General features: G+C 40.5%; 1 protein-coding gene across 2 annotated transcripts in view; it reads right to left on the reverse strand.

Annotated features, from left to right (window-relative positions):
- The window catches only part of ift80 (intraflagellar transport 80 homolog (Chlamydomonas)), a 302,407-nt gene that overhangs the window by 65,613 nt on the left and 222,982 nt on the right, over positions 1 to 13,812 (reverse strand). For both annotated transcript variants that reach the window (XM_068042172.1, XM_068042173.1), the window contains exons 4-7: positions 6,878 to 7,056; positions 3,317 to 3,435; positions 2,890 to 2,964; positions 1,243 to 1,406 (exon numbers count right to left, since the gene is read on the reverse strand). In XM_068042172.1, the coding sequence (XP_067898273.1) occupies positions 1,243 to 1,406; positions 2,890 to 2,964; positions 3,317 to 3,435; positions 6,878 to 7,056 (537 nt within the window). The remainder of the gene's footprint in view (positions 1 to 1,242; positions 1,407 to 2,889; positions 2,965 to 3,316; positions 3,436 to 6,877; positions 7,057 to 13,812) is intronic.

The following is a 13,812-nucleotide window of genomic DNA, read 5'->3' on the forward strand; positions in this document are numbered from 1 at the left end:
ATTAATTAAGCTTTCAGTAAGTAGTCAATTGTGATAATGCATCCCATCTTTTAATATTTATGTGAGAAAAGCTCTTCTCATGGGGGAATCTAGAACTAGGGGATACAGTTTCAGAATAATGGAGGAATTTATTCTCAGAGTGTCGTGAATCTTTAGAATTCTCTACCCCAGAGAGCTGTGGAGGCTGAGTTATTGAATATATTCAAGGCTGCGTTAGACAAATTTTTGAACTACAGGGGAGTCAACGGTTATGGGGGACAGACAGGAAAGTGGAGTTGAGGCCGAGATCAGATCAGCCATGATCTTATTGAATGGTGGATCAGGCTGGAGGGACCAAATGGCCTACTCCTGCTCCTGTTTCTTATGTTCTAACGGCTCCCTCTATGCTTCTAGTACTAATCCTAATTGCATGCACATTGCAACTGATTCATTGGTCACTGGAAAAATTCTTTCACTATTTACCAACACAAACCTATTCAAATTTTTGAACACTTTTATTACATTCCTAGTCATGGCTGTCATTTTTCTGATCTAACCTATCGTACTCCTGGGACCCAAGTGAAATGTTAGAATTACTGGTGTTGCTGCCATATCTTCACTCTTTTGGATACTTAGCATGTGTGCCTGGTTATGCATCTTGAGTGATTGATTTACCACCTCTGTCCTATGGAAGAGAAATATTCCATTTCATGTAGATTTAATAAACTCAGTAGAGGGAAGAGTATTTTGTGGGCATGGCTGCACTATGTAAAACAGCGGCTCCAATGGAGAAAAGAGAGGGAACAGCAGTACTTGAATCAGGCTAGCAAAAGCCCCAGTGATGAGGAAGAACATCAATGTAGAGAGGTAAAAGAGAAGCCCAGAATAGCTTGATTGGCTGTATTTATAATGGAGCTGAAAATCTCAAGTGAAGGAGCTAACGACACGATTCTACTTCATGCTGTAGATGAATTTAAAGAAGAAAGAAACATGGTTTCCATGTTCCACAATATTCATCAACTTTTAAATTTCTGACATTGGACAAAAATATCTTTTCACCACACCAACTACAATATATTTAGAGATTCTTTAGAATCTTGCAATTTATGGTGCATGTGTGTACTGGGGATGGGACAACACCTTGTACGCACATATGAGTTGCATAAAAGGACTGATGTTATACGGTGTATTATGTTTGTACTGAACAATATTAAGATCTATATATACACATTTCTTAACAAACTAACAGCTTTTCCACTATACCTTTATCATCAGCCTTATCTCTCACGGCAATTGTATCGTTGCTGAGGGAGACAGTTTGGGAGCTCAGTATGTCTGTTCTCATCCCTGGGAACTTGGGAGAAGAAATAAGGCGACCCTCATACAAATACAAATAAATCCCTGCTCCGTCAAGCAGCAGAAAGTGTCTGAATAAACAAATAAATACGATCACTAAAGAGGTTAATGAAATCTATTGTAAGCATCTGAAACTTTTAAACCTTAAGTATATGAAAACATCGAACAATCTTCATTTTATATTACCTTTTTCGTATTGTTGAATTGGATGTAATGAATATAGTTACAGAGGCTTTGGACGTTTTGAAATATGACATCTGAGTTATGTTTTGAGTCAAACTGCAAATTAGTACTAATCAGTTGCACAATTACAATAGTGCATGGTTAACCTTTTTAATTCCTTGCATTTTGTAAGCTACTTTCTTTTTAGGTTCTGTCTCTGTGCCATGCACCATTTCCTGACCAGGAGAATGGCCTAGTGACATGTTTCTAGCCCTATGCCAATGGTGCTTTGCACTAGGTACAAAAAAATGCATGGTCTGTGTTTCTGCATGGGGGGAATTTTACGGAGGTGACAATGGTTTTGGCCACCGGCGGCAGAGCCGGCGAAAGACCATGTTGCTTCCTCCTGGGAAGGCCCGCCATATTATGGTCAATCAGGTAATTAACAGGCCACCGGCAGGCCTTTCCTGGGATCAGGACCCTGGGGGTGAAAGTTCCTCCCTCTGAGAGCTGCCAGCCAATCAGAGGCCGGCAGCTCTTTTGTTCAGCAGTGCCACCAGAGAGGCAGTGGCTGTTGCAGGAAATACACCCACTGGAGGCCCAGGAACACGGAGCAACCCAGGCAAAGGTGAGTGATGGTGGGAAAGGTTTCGTACAGTGGGGACCGCGGGGTCAGTGGTTGTCGTGAGGTCGGCAGCAAGGGCAGGGGGTGGCTCTAAGAGGGCCCCCCTTCCCAATGCCGGATTCCTCCATCAGGCCTCCCCAGGAGCCGGAATGCGACCTGCACAGGTTTGCATGTTGTGAGCATGTGACAGGCCAGCCTGTTGCTGGAAAGTGGCCCTTAATTGGGCATTAATTGCCCACTTAAGGGTCTCAATTGGCAACAGTGTGGCAAGGCCATCCATGGGTGTTCCCGCCACGGACATAATCGGTGTGGAGGTGGGAAGGTGGCGGGGTCCCCACCCGCCATCACCCTGCCCGATTAAATGTCCTCTCTGCCTCCAAACCTGCCAAGGAAGAGAGCATAAAATACCTCCCACATTTCTGCAGCAAACACTGTTATCCTTATGAATAATCTGGAGAGACTGCAATACCAAATAATATATTTTTAAAATCACATATTAAATATTAAGCAATAACATATAGCTCTGTATAAGAAATTACCTCTACATTTTAGGAGTTGGCATTAGAAATCACATGCTAAATAATTACAAAACAGTTAATCAAGTTTCAATAATTGCTTAAATTATGATAGTTAGGTTTTTATATATTTGAAAAAAAGTGTAGTTTTGCATAATTGAGTGAGATTCAAATTACAAATTAAACTCCCTTTTTATGCATGTGGAAGTTCTGTTTACATTAAGTACCCACAGATTAATGCTAATCGCTTACCTCTCTGCCTGTAGAATTAAACTAACAGTACCTTCTTTTAGGTCAAATACCAGTGGAGTATTCCAATTTTTTGTACTGAAATAAAACACAGTTAACAGAGAATGTAGACTATATAAATTCATGGATTTACAAAGTTGAGATCAGGAAAGAAACCAGAGAGTGTAACACATTTAGTATATTACACCCAGCTAACATTAAGCTCACTTTAAAAGAGTTGGCTTAATATATTTTTTCAAGAATAACTGAGCCAAAAATAACTCAAGATTCTATAAAAATATATATTTTGACATATCTTCTTTACATTACTGTCATGTAGTAGAACTAGTGAGATTTAAATTTGCTTTGGGAGATATGTAATTGACAAAGATATCCAAAAGTAGTTTTGTCAAAGGACTTTGCATATTTTAAAAGAAAAGAGTTTACTAACCTGTACACATAACACTGCAGTGAGGTTACAACTACCAAATGTCCATGTGACAACGAGGCCTTTATCACCCGGTCACGGAATTCTAAGACATCAAGTGCATCATTCAACACATTCCGTACCTGTTACAAAACACAATCAACTACTTGATAGCGTGCTTCAGAATTTTTTATTTACCAGTTATTGTCCTCTAGGATGTTTCTTCAATAAAGATGACTATTTCCATTATGCTCAAGTGATATAGGGCAGCCATGATCTAACTGAATGGCGGAACAGGCTTGAGGGGTTAAATGGCCTGCTCCTGTAAATTCATTTTTTATTTCAGATATGTCACCAACAAGACCAAAATCAAATTAGAAATCACTGAGCCTTTTGGGTGCTTACAAATGGCATTGTAAGATGATAGCAAAACATGATTAAAGTATTCTTGGAAGTGGCCTGTGATAGAGCAGAGGCATGTCGTTACGTTTAGCTAAATTAAGCATTATATGATTAATATGTAACTGGTCAGCTTTTTTTAAACTTGATTCTGATAAGTGTGTTTACAGTTTTGCCTGGTAACTTGTAATACAGTAATTTAGGTGTTATTTTTATCAGGATGAGTGTTAACAGATTCACTGCTGGAAACAGCATGCCACACAAAAATTATATTTCCTTCTTGTTGACTTTATGCATAAATTTAAAATGTCTGCAGACTAGACATTCTAGTGACCATTTTTGTCAGCTGCAGCTGGCAAATCACTAAAGAGCAATGGATTTATGTCTATATGTAACTATTAACTTCAAAAATAAATTATTTTAAAATGTGTATATTTTAAACTATTTATACCATACATATCTGACCCATTGAGAACTCCAGGCCATACAGGCTTTCTCTATCCATTTAGATGTATTTTTCAGTGGGCTTCTTTCTTACCAAACTACTTCAGTGAAATCAGTTATAGAGAATGGCCAGAAACATTGGTGTCCAGCTACATTTCTGACTATCTCCTTTATTTCAGTGGCAGCCAGAATTGCTGGAATGCTTTCTATCAGTTGAGTACGCTGTAATACAAAGACAACAGAAATGTTTATTTCTTCGGAATCTAGCGAGAGGATCTTAGTCAAAGCTTATATGAAGCTTGATTGTGTTTTGATTGGAAATACACCAAGCACCAGTTATGGCTGGTGCCAGTTGTCCAATTCCTTTCACATTTTATAGAATCAGAATGATACACTAAAAAGTTACAGGACAGAAACAGGCTGTTTGGTCTATGCCAATGTTTATGCTCCATACCAGCCTCTGCCCACCTTCTTTCATCTAACCCAGGATTGTCCAGCATACAGCCCACGGGCCAGAATCTGACCCGCCAAATGTTTCCATCTGGCCCGCCAACGATGAGAAATTTCCACTGGAAATCTGCCATTGGCTTCTTCTAGCCTGCCAACACCTTCTGTGACTGACAACGACTGCAGCTCCTTTACCGACACAGCAGGGACACCTCACTGCGCATGTCCTCCTTTACTCAGATGGTGGACGCACTTCAGTACCTGATGTGCTGGCTCCTTTACTAAGATGGGGGCGCCCGGGCTGAGCTGCATGTCTGCCGGCATTTCCCGCCCAAACTGCATTCCCAGTGCGGCCTTCCCGGCCTTGAGCTCGAGCCCCAGGGCCCAGCCCAGCACCGGCTCTGCCTGCGTACGGACCTGAACTGGGCCCCAGGCTCTTCATCTCCACAACCGTCACCAAGGAGAAGCCGCCTGAGGAGGCGGCAGGGCCCAGGCCCAGGCCCGGGACCTGGGGGCAGGGTGCTGGGTTAACTGGGCCCCGGAGCAGAGGGGGGTCACAGAGGGAGGGGTGAAGAGACAGATATACAGAGAAACACAAAGAGAGACAGAGACACAAAGGGATAGAGACACACAGCGACAGACACACACAGACACAGAGAGAGGGGGACAGAGGGAGAAGGAGAGAGAGAGGGAGACACAGACAGACACACAAAGAGTGATCAAGATCATTCCTGACAGATGGACATCTATCTGGAATACTGTGCATCGCTAGTTCAAGCGTTCGGGTAGACATTGTTTACGCCTGCAAACAAAAATAATGCCGGTATTTCACTAAATCAGTGTTCAACATAGTGATGAGAAAGTAATTTAATAAATTAGTCTTCTCATTTAAAGCTTGTTCACAAAAATGCACATTTTTTGCAGTTTTGATTAATAGTAAAATAAATTTCTAATACCTTTATCTTTCTGAAATGTGCTCACCGGCCCCCCATGCAGGACAAAGATTATAATGCGGCCCCACATGCAAAACGGTTGGACACCCCTGATGTAACCCTAGTAACTTATGTTAAATTAACTGCTGTAAATATATTGGCTGTGCCAGAAGTAAAATTTTCAGGGCTGAAAGCTGGACCTTGCATACAGTACAGAAGGAGGACATTTGGCTAATCATACCTGTCCCAGTTCCTTGGTAGAGCTATCCAATTAATCCCACTCCCCTGTTCTTTCCCTTTGGCCCTATAATTTTCCTTTCCCTTCAAGTATTTGTCTAATTCTCTTTTGAATGTTACTATTGAAATTTAAAATGCGTTGGTTTCAACCTTTAAAAGGATGCCAAGGTGCACTTTACCAGCAAAAGTAAACACTTCTAAATTCACCAGAAGAAAACAGTAATGGGGAACTATCTTACCGTCAGCTAAAGGCCTGCGAACCGACCTGAACCCTACAGGACCTGACGATATGTGTCAGGTTTGGGTCGCTCTTCCGGGTCCGGCTTTCGGGCTCGGGTTGGGTCGGGCCGGGTCCGGGTCAGACACGCACAAGTCTTGCATTTTGCTCTGCTGGTAAGTGTGAAAAGTTCAAAAACCTACCTGAGCTGGGAGCCTGGGACGTCAAGGAGGGAAACTCTTGAGTCTGCGCATAGAGCGAGTGAGCGTCTCTATGACGTCATCACGCACATGCTGCAGCTTCCTGCAGATTCAGAGTCGCAAGATAGGTAAAGGGAACATTCCAGTGTTCGGGTCAGGCTCGGGTCGGGTGCGGGAAAAACTGGAGGGACTCAGGCTGGGTCGGGCTCGGGTCCAATGTGGTCCTGTCGGGTTCGGGTTGGGTTTTTCCCCCTGACCTGAGCAGGCCTTTACTGTCAGCATCTTTTGGTGTTAACCACTGTCTTTACACAGCAATGGAAAAAAGGTTCAACTGAGCCACATCTCAAAATTACTGTTGGCAAACGTCTTAAAAGGATTTTTTCTTTATGGTTTTCTTATTCCTGCAGTATATTGATGTTGATATAAAGAAGACAAAATCATTTTTATACCATTGTAAAATAGCTCTTAAACAACTGTCCAGAAATTTGTTCTGGGCCAGAATAAAATTTGAAAAACAGGGGTCACAATGCCCACACATTTAATTTGGGCCTTTTTATCCGAAGTTTTTAAACGACAAGAAGTTTGTCCCCGTAATGCTGACAACTGGACAAGCCTTGAACTTGACTAAGCATTAACACATGTCTCTGAAAATCAAAAATTATCTTTTATTATCTAGTCCCATGTGGATTTGATTTTTAAGGAACTATACCTGCATAGATCTTCGTTTAGTCAAGGTGATTTCAAAGTTCTTCCATTCCCAACGCTGTTCTATGATATGGGCAAAGATCACATGGCCATTTCCACAAGCTCCAGCTATTTGAGTACCATCAACAGACCAAGCAATGTTGAACACACTCCCTGTATTTGGCTTTTCAAGTGCATAAGACCACTGTAACAATAAAACCGAGAACATCCAACCACATTACATTTTATTGAGAATATATCAGGGCAAATCAATTCTTTGGGTATCCAATTCATACTTCATTTACAAAAAGATTATAATTTATTTAAAAGTGTCAGGTAATATTTGTTCCACCTAAGTGTGACGTAATGACCATCTCAAACAAGACAAAGCTCAGTTTTCTCCCCAAGACCTTCAACAGCAATGCCATCACCAACTTCCCAACATCAACATCTTGGAGGTCAGCACTAGCAATAAGTTTAATTGGTTCAGCCATATCAACACTGTGGCTACAAGGGCAGGATAGAGCTTGGGTATTGAGCAATGGGTAGTTCACCTCCTGACATTTCAAAGGCTCTCTATCATCTAGAAGGCTGAAATTAGGAGTGTGAAGAAATACTTACTATTCGCCTGCCTGGATGCAGCCCCAATAACACTCAGGAAGTTCAACACCATCTGGGACAGAGCCGGCCACTTGATCAAAGCCCCAGCCAGTATCCACCACCAGTGCACTGTGGCTGCAGTATACATGATTTATAGGATGCTCTAATCCTGTGTCTTTCTCCAGTTTCTCTTCTATTGTCTGTTATGCCTTCTCCAATCCATCAGATCCACCTCCTGCTCCCTTGACCCTATTTCCACTAAGCTGCTGGACATTCAGCTTCCCTTGCTAGCACCCATGCTGGCTGACATTGCAAACAGTTCCCTTTTCTCAATTAATGCCCCCTTTTATTTTAAAACTGCTATCATTACCACATTCCTCAAAAAATATAGCCTCAACAGCTCTGTCGTTGCAAACTACCTTGTGTATGTGAAGATATTTTCTATCTTATAAATTCTAATCTTCACTTGTGCACTTGGAGGTACAATGCTGTGTGCCAGAAAATGTAGGATTTTCATGGGATCTACTTTTGCATTGCAAACACTTATTAACAACTAAGTAAGTTCTTGGTTCAGGTGTGCCAATTTAATGTATATTACTTGAACTACAGCTTTCCTAAAAGTAAAAAGAATTCCTTACAGTTATTTCTGCACAGGTCTGCTGTTAGATTTAGCATAAAAAGGGTCAGTTCCTTTCTAAATGTACAGTTTTGCAACCACAACTATTCTTACTAGAGTTTATACATTAACATTGTGTTAAACAATGCAATTGTTTGAAATGGCCAGTAATTTAAACCATTTTTATATACTAAGTATACTTTATATGCATTCCTTTTTAGTTGAGAGATGTTTGGAATATCAATTAGATGATTAGCAGTGATAGAATCCAATATTATACACACTGAAATGTAGTAAAATGATAGCTATTATTAGGTCTAAGAAACAAACAAAAGGCAGTCATGTGTAGTGTATTATGTTAATCTGTCATCTCCTGCTGTAATATCGCTCCAACAATTTAGATCTTTACATATAATTAAGTCAATAACTTCACATAAAATTGCCTAACCCACAGTCAACCATACCCATGCACCCTCACACAAAAGAACATTGTGCTGTGCAATCAACAGTCATCAACTTTGACCTTCATTAATGAGCCATCTGAACGTTTCTGAATCTGATGGGGTGGAGGAGAGATGTTGAACAAATGGAGTTCCTTTAGGCCATCTTAAAAGTTGCTCTGAAATGAATGAAACAATCGCTTTCTGTTATCTACATTACTGTAGGCCTCCACATATTCTTGCACCACAAATAGAGCTGACATCTATCTGATGACCTTTGACCAAGAGAATCAGCACATATGTGCAGGTGGCTGGCAGCTACCAAGATTTCCTGGAGATTTAAAACTTAACTCTTTCTCTGCCACAGACTATTAGTATAGCATCTCAAAACAATGTTTTTGTCCAGCAGAAAACTTTCAGAAAAATATGCTTAGTGAGTTAACTAACCTAAAGCATGAAGGAATGGATTACACCAAAATATATTCTTAAAACACCAAAAATTATGGAATCCTCATCATAGTTTCAGTTGCTTGGCAGTTGCTCCACACGGGTACAGTTTTCCAGATTAAAAATGCTACAGCAGATGCCTATTACACACTGTGCAAAAAGCCTGTATTTTTTGAAAAACATTTTAAGTCATGACAATTTATGAACATGTAAAATATTTACAAATTATATTTTATGCTGCAATGTTTTATGAAACTATTGTACTAAGAATAAATAAACACATGTTAATTTCGCTGAGTTTATCGGCAAAATGCACAATAAACCAAAATTCTATCTAATTTATCTAACTCTAACATTTGCTTCATCATTGCAAACATCAATGCTGGATTTTACCTGCGTGAAAAATAATCAACGCACGTCTTACAGAGTAACACAAGGGTTAATTTTAAGCCTCTCCACTTGAGTGAAACCGAGTGAGCAGTTTAAAATGAGCAGGTTACTTACCCCCTCAGATCCCAGACATTTCTGACTTTAACCTACGAAGCTTTGCAGTTGGATAAGGTACCAGCCTAAAATAAGCAGGAGCCCCATACATTTATGTAAATCGGTTTGCATCATGTCAATAGGACCTCCCATATCATTTTAACAGGGGCTGAGCAAGGAAGCTGCAGTGGCTTACCCGCTAGGCAGAAGTAGGTCTGAAGACTGAAGAGGCCCTGTCAGTCAAGTCTAAAATTTTCCTTTGTGGGTCTAGGGGAACAGGACCAGGCACTACAGAGAAAGTCATGGCTTTCCCTGTCGCCGGAGTTCCCCTCCCCATTCCCTTCCACGAGACCCTTGTGAAACCCCTCTTCACCACTTACTTGGCAGCTGGCAGGCAACCAAGACCAGCCTAATCTTCACCAGCATGCAGTCACTCTCTTCTAGGTGGGTGGGAAGTGAGCTGGCGGGTCTGAAATTTAGTGAGTGCATTTCACACTTGATCCATCCCTTACCATGAAATACAGTAATAGATTCAAGCAGTAGAAGAACTTCTGTCCATCTCGAATACCTATCCACAGTATTCCTTTGATGCATTTCCAATAACCCTGAATCCAATTTGTTGACAAGAATTCATCTAGTTCCTTCCTGAAATCCATCAAGATTTCTTGTTTCACCACCCATGCATGTACTCTGTTCCACATATTTACTAAATCACTATAGGACTGCACACCCATACCATTTTAAAAGGGGCCGAAGCGAGGAAGCTGCAATGGCCTACCCACTAGGCAGAAGTAGTTCTGAAGACTGAAGAATTTGCTTTTAGTAGAAAAAAGCATTTAACATTTCTGATTTTGTTTTTTGTCCCTAATTTGGAAATATGATCCCTTGTTCTTAAATTCTGTACACAGCAGAAAAGCTTACTTGGATCCAAGATGTCTAAACCTTTTATAATGTCAGCCATGGCTCAGTTAGGAACATAGGAGCCGGAGTAGGCCATTCAGCCCATCGAGCCTGCCCTGCCATTCAATATGATCATGGTTGATCATCCGCTTCAATGCCTTTATCCCACACTATCCCCATATCCCCTTATGCCATTTGTATTTAGAAATCTGTCATGACTCAGTGAAAATTCTTCAATCTGATTGCTTAAAGAGCCTCCCTGCTGCTTAACCTGCTCACAGATGCCACAGATCCCCTGTAGAGGCACTGCTCTGGATACGTTGCCTGATTACTAGAAATCTCCACTGACATACCTCAAAAGTCTCTGGACACCTGTACACAAGATGAACGGCTAAAGCATTCCTTTACTGCTCGCAGTAAAATCTCAGCTAGTATTTCAAGTCAATGACCTTTCAATAGTTCTGAGTGTTTCCAGCATTTTCTGTTTTTAAAAAAATCTGAATCCTGATGGAAATACAGTTTTCCCAGAAAATCTGATAAAGCATGGAAACAGTATTGCAACAATTTCAGCATTTCTAATAAACAATGATAACATATTAAGAAAGTGAAGCTTCAAAAGTGAAGATCATTTTATATTACAGGAGCAGTGACCTTTGCTTTCAAAGTAATTCATCAAAATTTTTAGAAGCACATTGAAGAACAAGACTTTTGTGCATTGTAGTTACAATAACCAAATTTCTTCAAAACTACTGTGATCTGACAGTGTCACTAAATGTTAAACCAGTCTGCATTAATAAGGAAATGAATTCTCCTTTTGAAAAATGACACTTCAGTTTCTAACAATTATTTTTAGTAATGAACATAATGTCTAAATCATTCACACGTTCAGAAATTAGGTCAGATCTAAAAAATTTTGCCAGCTGCTTGTGTCATGCAGAGGTGGTCGGCTGACATAGGAACATAGGACATAGGAACATTGCAGCAGGAGGAAGCCAGCCATTCAGACCATCAAGCATGCCCATCCTTCAATATGATCATGGCTGATCATCCACTTCAATGCCTTTTCCCCACACTATCCCCATATCCCTTCATGTCATTTGTATTTAGAAATCTGTCAATCTCAGCTATAAACATACTCAACGACTGAGCTTCCACAGCCTCCTGGGGGACAGAATTCCAAAGATTCACAACCCTCTGAGTAAAGAAATTTCTCCTCATCTCTGTCCTTCTTTTGAAATTGTGACCCCTGGATCTAGACTCCCCAACCAGGGGAAACATCTTACCTACATTTACCCTGTCTATCCTTTTAAGTATTTTGTAAGTTTCAATGCGATCACCTCTCATTCTTCAAAACTCTAGAGAATACAAGCGCAGTTTCCCCAATATCTCTTCATAGGGCAGTTCTGCCATCCCGGGAACAAGTCTTCGTTGCACTCCCTCAATGACAATAATAGGTAAGGGGAACAAAACTGCACACAGTACTCCAGGTGTGGTTTAACCAAGATTCTATACAATTGAAGCAAGACTTCACTACTCCAGTACTCAAATCCTTTTGCAATAAAGGCTAACATACCATTAGCCTTCCTAATTGCTTGCTGCACTGCATATTAGCTTTCAGTGACTTATTGACAAGGACACGCAGGTCCCTTTGTACATCTACACTTTCTAATCTCATCATTTAAGAAATACTCTGCACATCTGTTCCTTCTACCAAAGTGGATAACCTCACATTTTCCCACATTATATTTCATCTGCCATGTTCTTGCCCACTCACTAAGTCTGTCCAAATCATCTTGAAGCAGTTTTGCATCTTCTTCACAACACACATTCCCACCTAGTTTTGTGTCATCTGCGAACTTGGAAATACTACATTTGGTCCCCACATCCAAATCATTGATATATGTTTTGAACAGCTGGGGCCCAAGCACTGATTCCTGTGGTACCCCACTAGTCACAGCCTGCTAATGCGAGAATGACCCGTTTATTCTTACTCTCTGCTTTCTGTCTGTTAACCAATTCTTAATCCATGCCAGTATATTACCTCCTATCCCATTTGCTTTAATTTTGCTAACCAACCTCCTGTGGGGGACTTTATCAAAAGCTTTCTGAAAATCCAAGTATACCATGTCCACCGACTCCCCTTTATCAATTCTGTTTGTAACATCCTCAAAAAACACCAGCAGGTTTGTCAAACATGATTTCCCATTCATAAATCCATGTTGACTATGCCCAATCAGATCATTATTATCCAAATCTCCATTTATCACATCCTTTAAAATAGATTCTAGCATTTTCCCAACGACTGATGTAAGGCCAACAGGTCTGCAATTCCCTGTTTACTCTCTCTCTCCCTTCTTGAATAGTGGGGTGACATTTGCTACCTTCCAATCTGCAGGAACCGCTCCGGAATCTACAAAATTTTGGAAGATGATCACCAATGCATCCACTATCTCCATAGCTACCTCTTTCAACACTCTGGGATGTAGAATATCAGGTCCTGGGGACTTATCAACCTGCAGCCCCATTAATTTCTCCAATACAACCTTCTTACTAATACTAATTTCCTTCAATTCCTCATTCCCCCTAATCCCTTGGATCTCTAATTCTGGGAGATTTCTTGTATCTTCCTCAGTGAAGACAGACACAAAGTCTGCTTCTCTGCCATTTCTCTATTCCCCATTATAAATTCTCCTGACTCTGCCTGTAATGGACCCACATTTGTCTTAGCCAAACATTTCCTTTTTACATACCTACAGAAACTTTTACAGTCCATTTTTATATTTTTTGCTAGCTTGCATTCATATTCTATTCTCCCTTTCTTTATCAGTTTATTCATCCTCCTTTGCTGTATTCTAAAATCCTCCTAATCCTCAGGTTTACTACTATTTCTGGCAACTTTGTAGGCCTTTTCTTTTCATCTTGTACAATCCTTAACTTCCTTTGTTATCCATGGTTGACTGCCTTTACTTTTGGGGTTTTTGTGCCTTGAAGGAATGTACAGTTGCTGTAAACTATGTAATATTTCTTTAAAGTCTATCCATTGCCTATGTACTGTCATACCTTTTAATGTATTTTTCCAATCCACCTCAGCCAATTTGCCCCTCATACCTTCATAATTTCCTTTGTTTAAATTTAACACCCTGGTTTCAGATTGAACTACCTCACTTTCAAACATAATGTAAAATTCTATCATGTTATGGTCACTCATCCCTAAAGGTTCTTTTACAACAAGATTATTAATTAGCCCTTTCACATGACATAAAACTAGATCTAAATAGCCTGTTCTTTAGTCGGTTCACACTCCAGAAACTCATCTTCCACAGAATTAGTGCTCATTAGGTTTACCCGGTCTATATGCAGATTGAAGTCACCTACGATTACTGTATTACCCATGCCACATGCTGCTCTAATCTCCTGATTAGTACCATGCCTCACACTGCCAATACTGTTTGGTGGCCTATAAACAGCTCCTAC

Source organism: Heterodontus francisci, chromosome 11 (assembly GCF_036365525.1).
Source record: "Heterodontus francisci isolate sHetFra1 chromosome 11, sHetFra1.hap1, whole genome shotgun sequence".
Lineage (NCBI taxonomy): Eukaryota > Metazoa > Chordata > Chondrichthyes > Heterodontiformes > Heterodontidae > Heterodontus > Heterodontus francisci.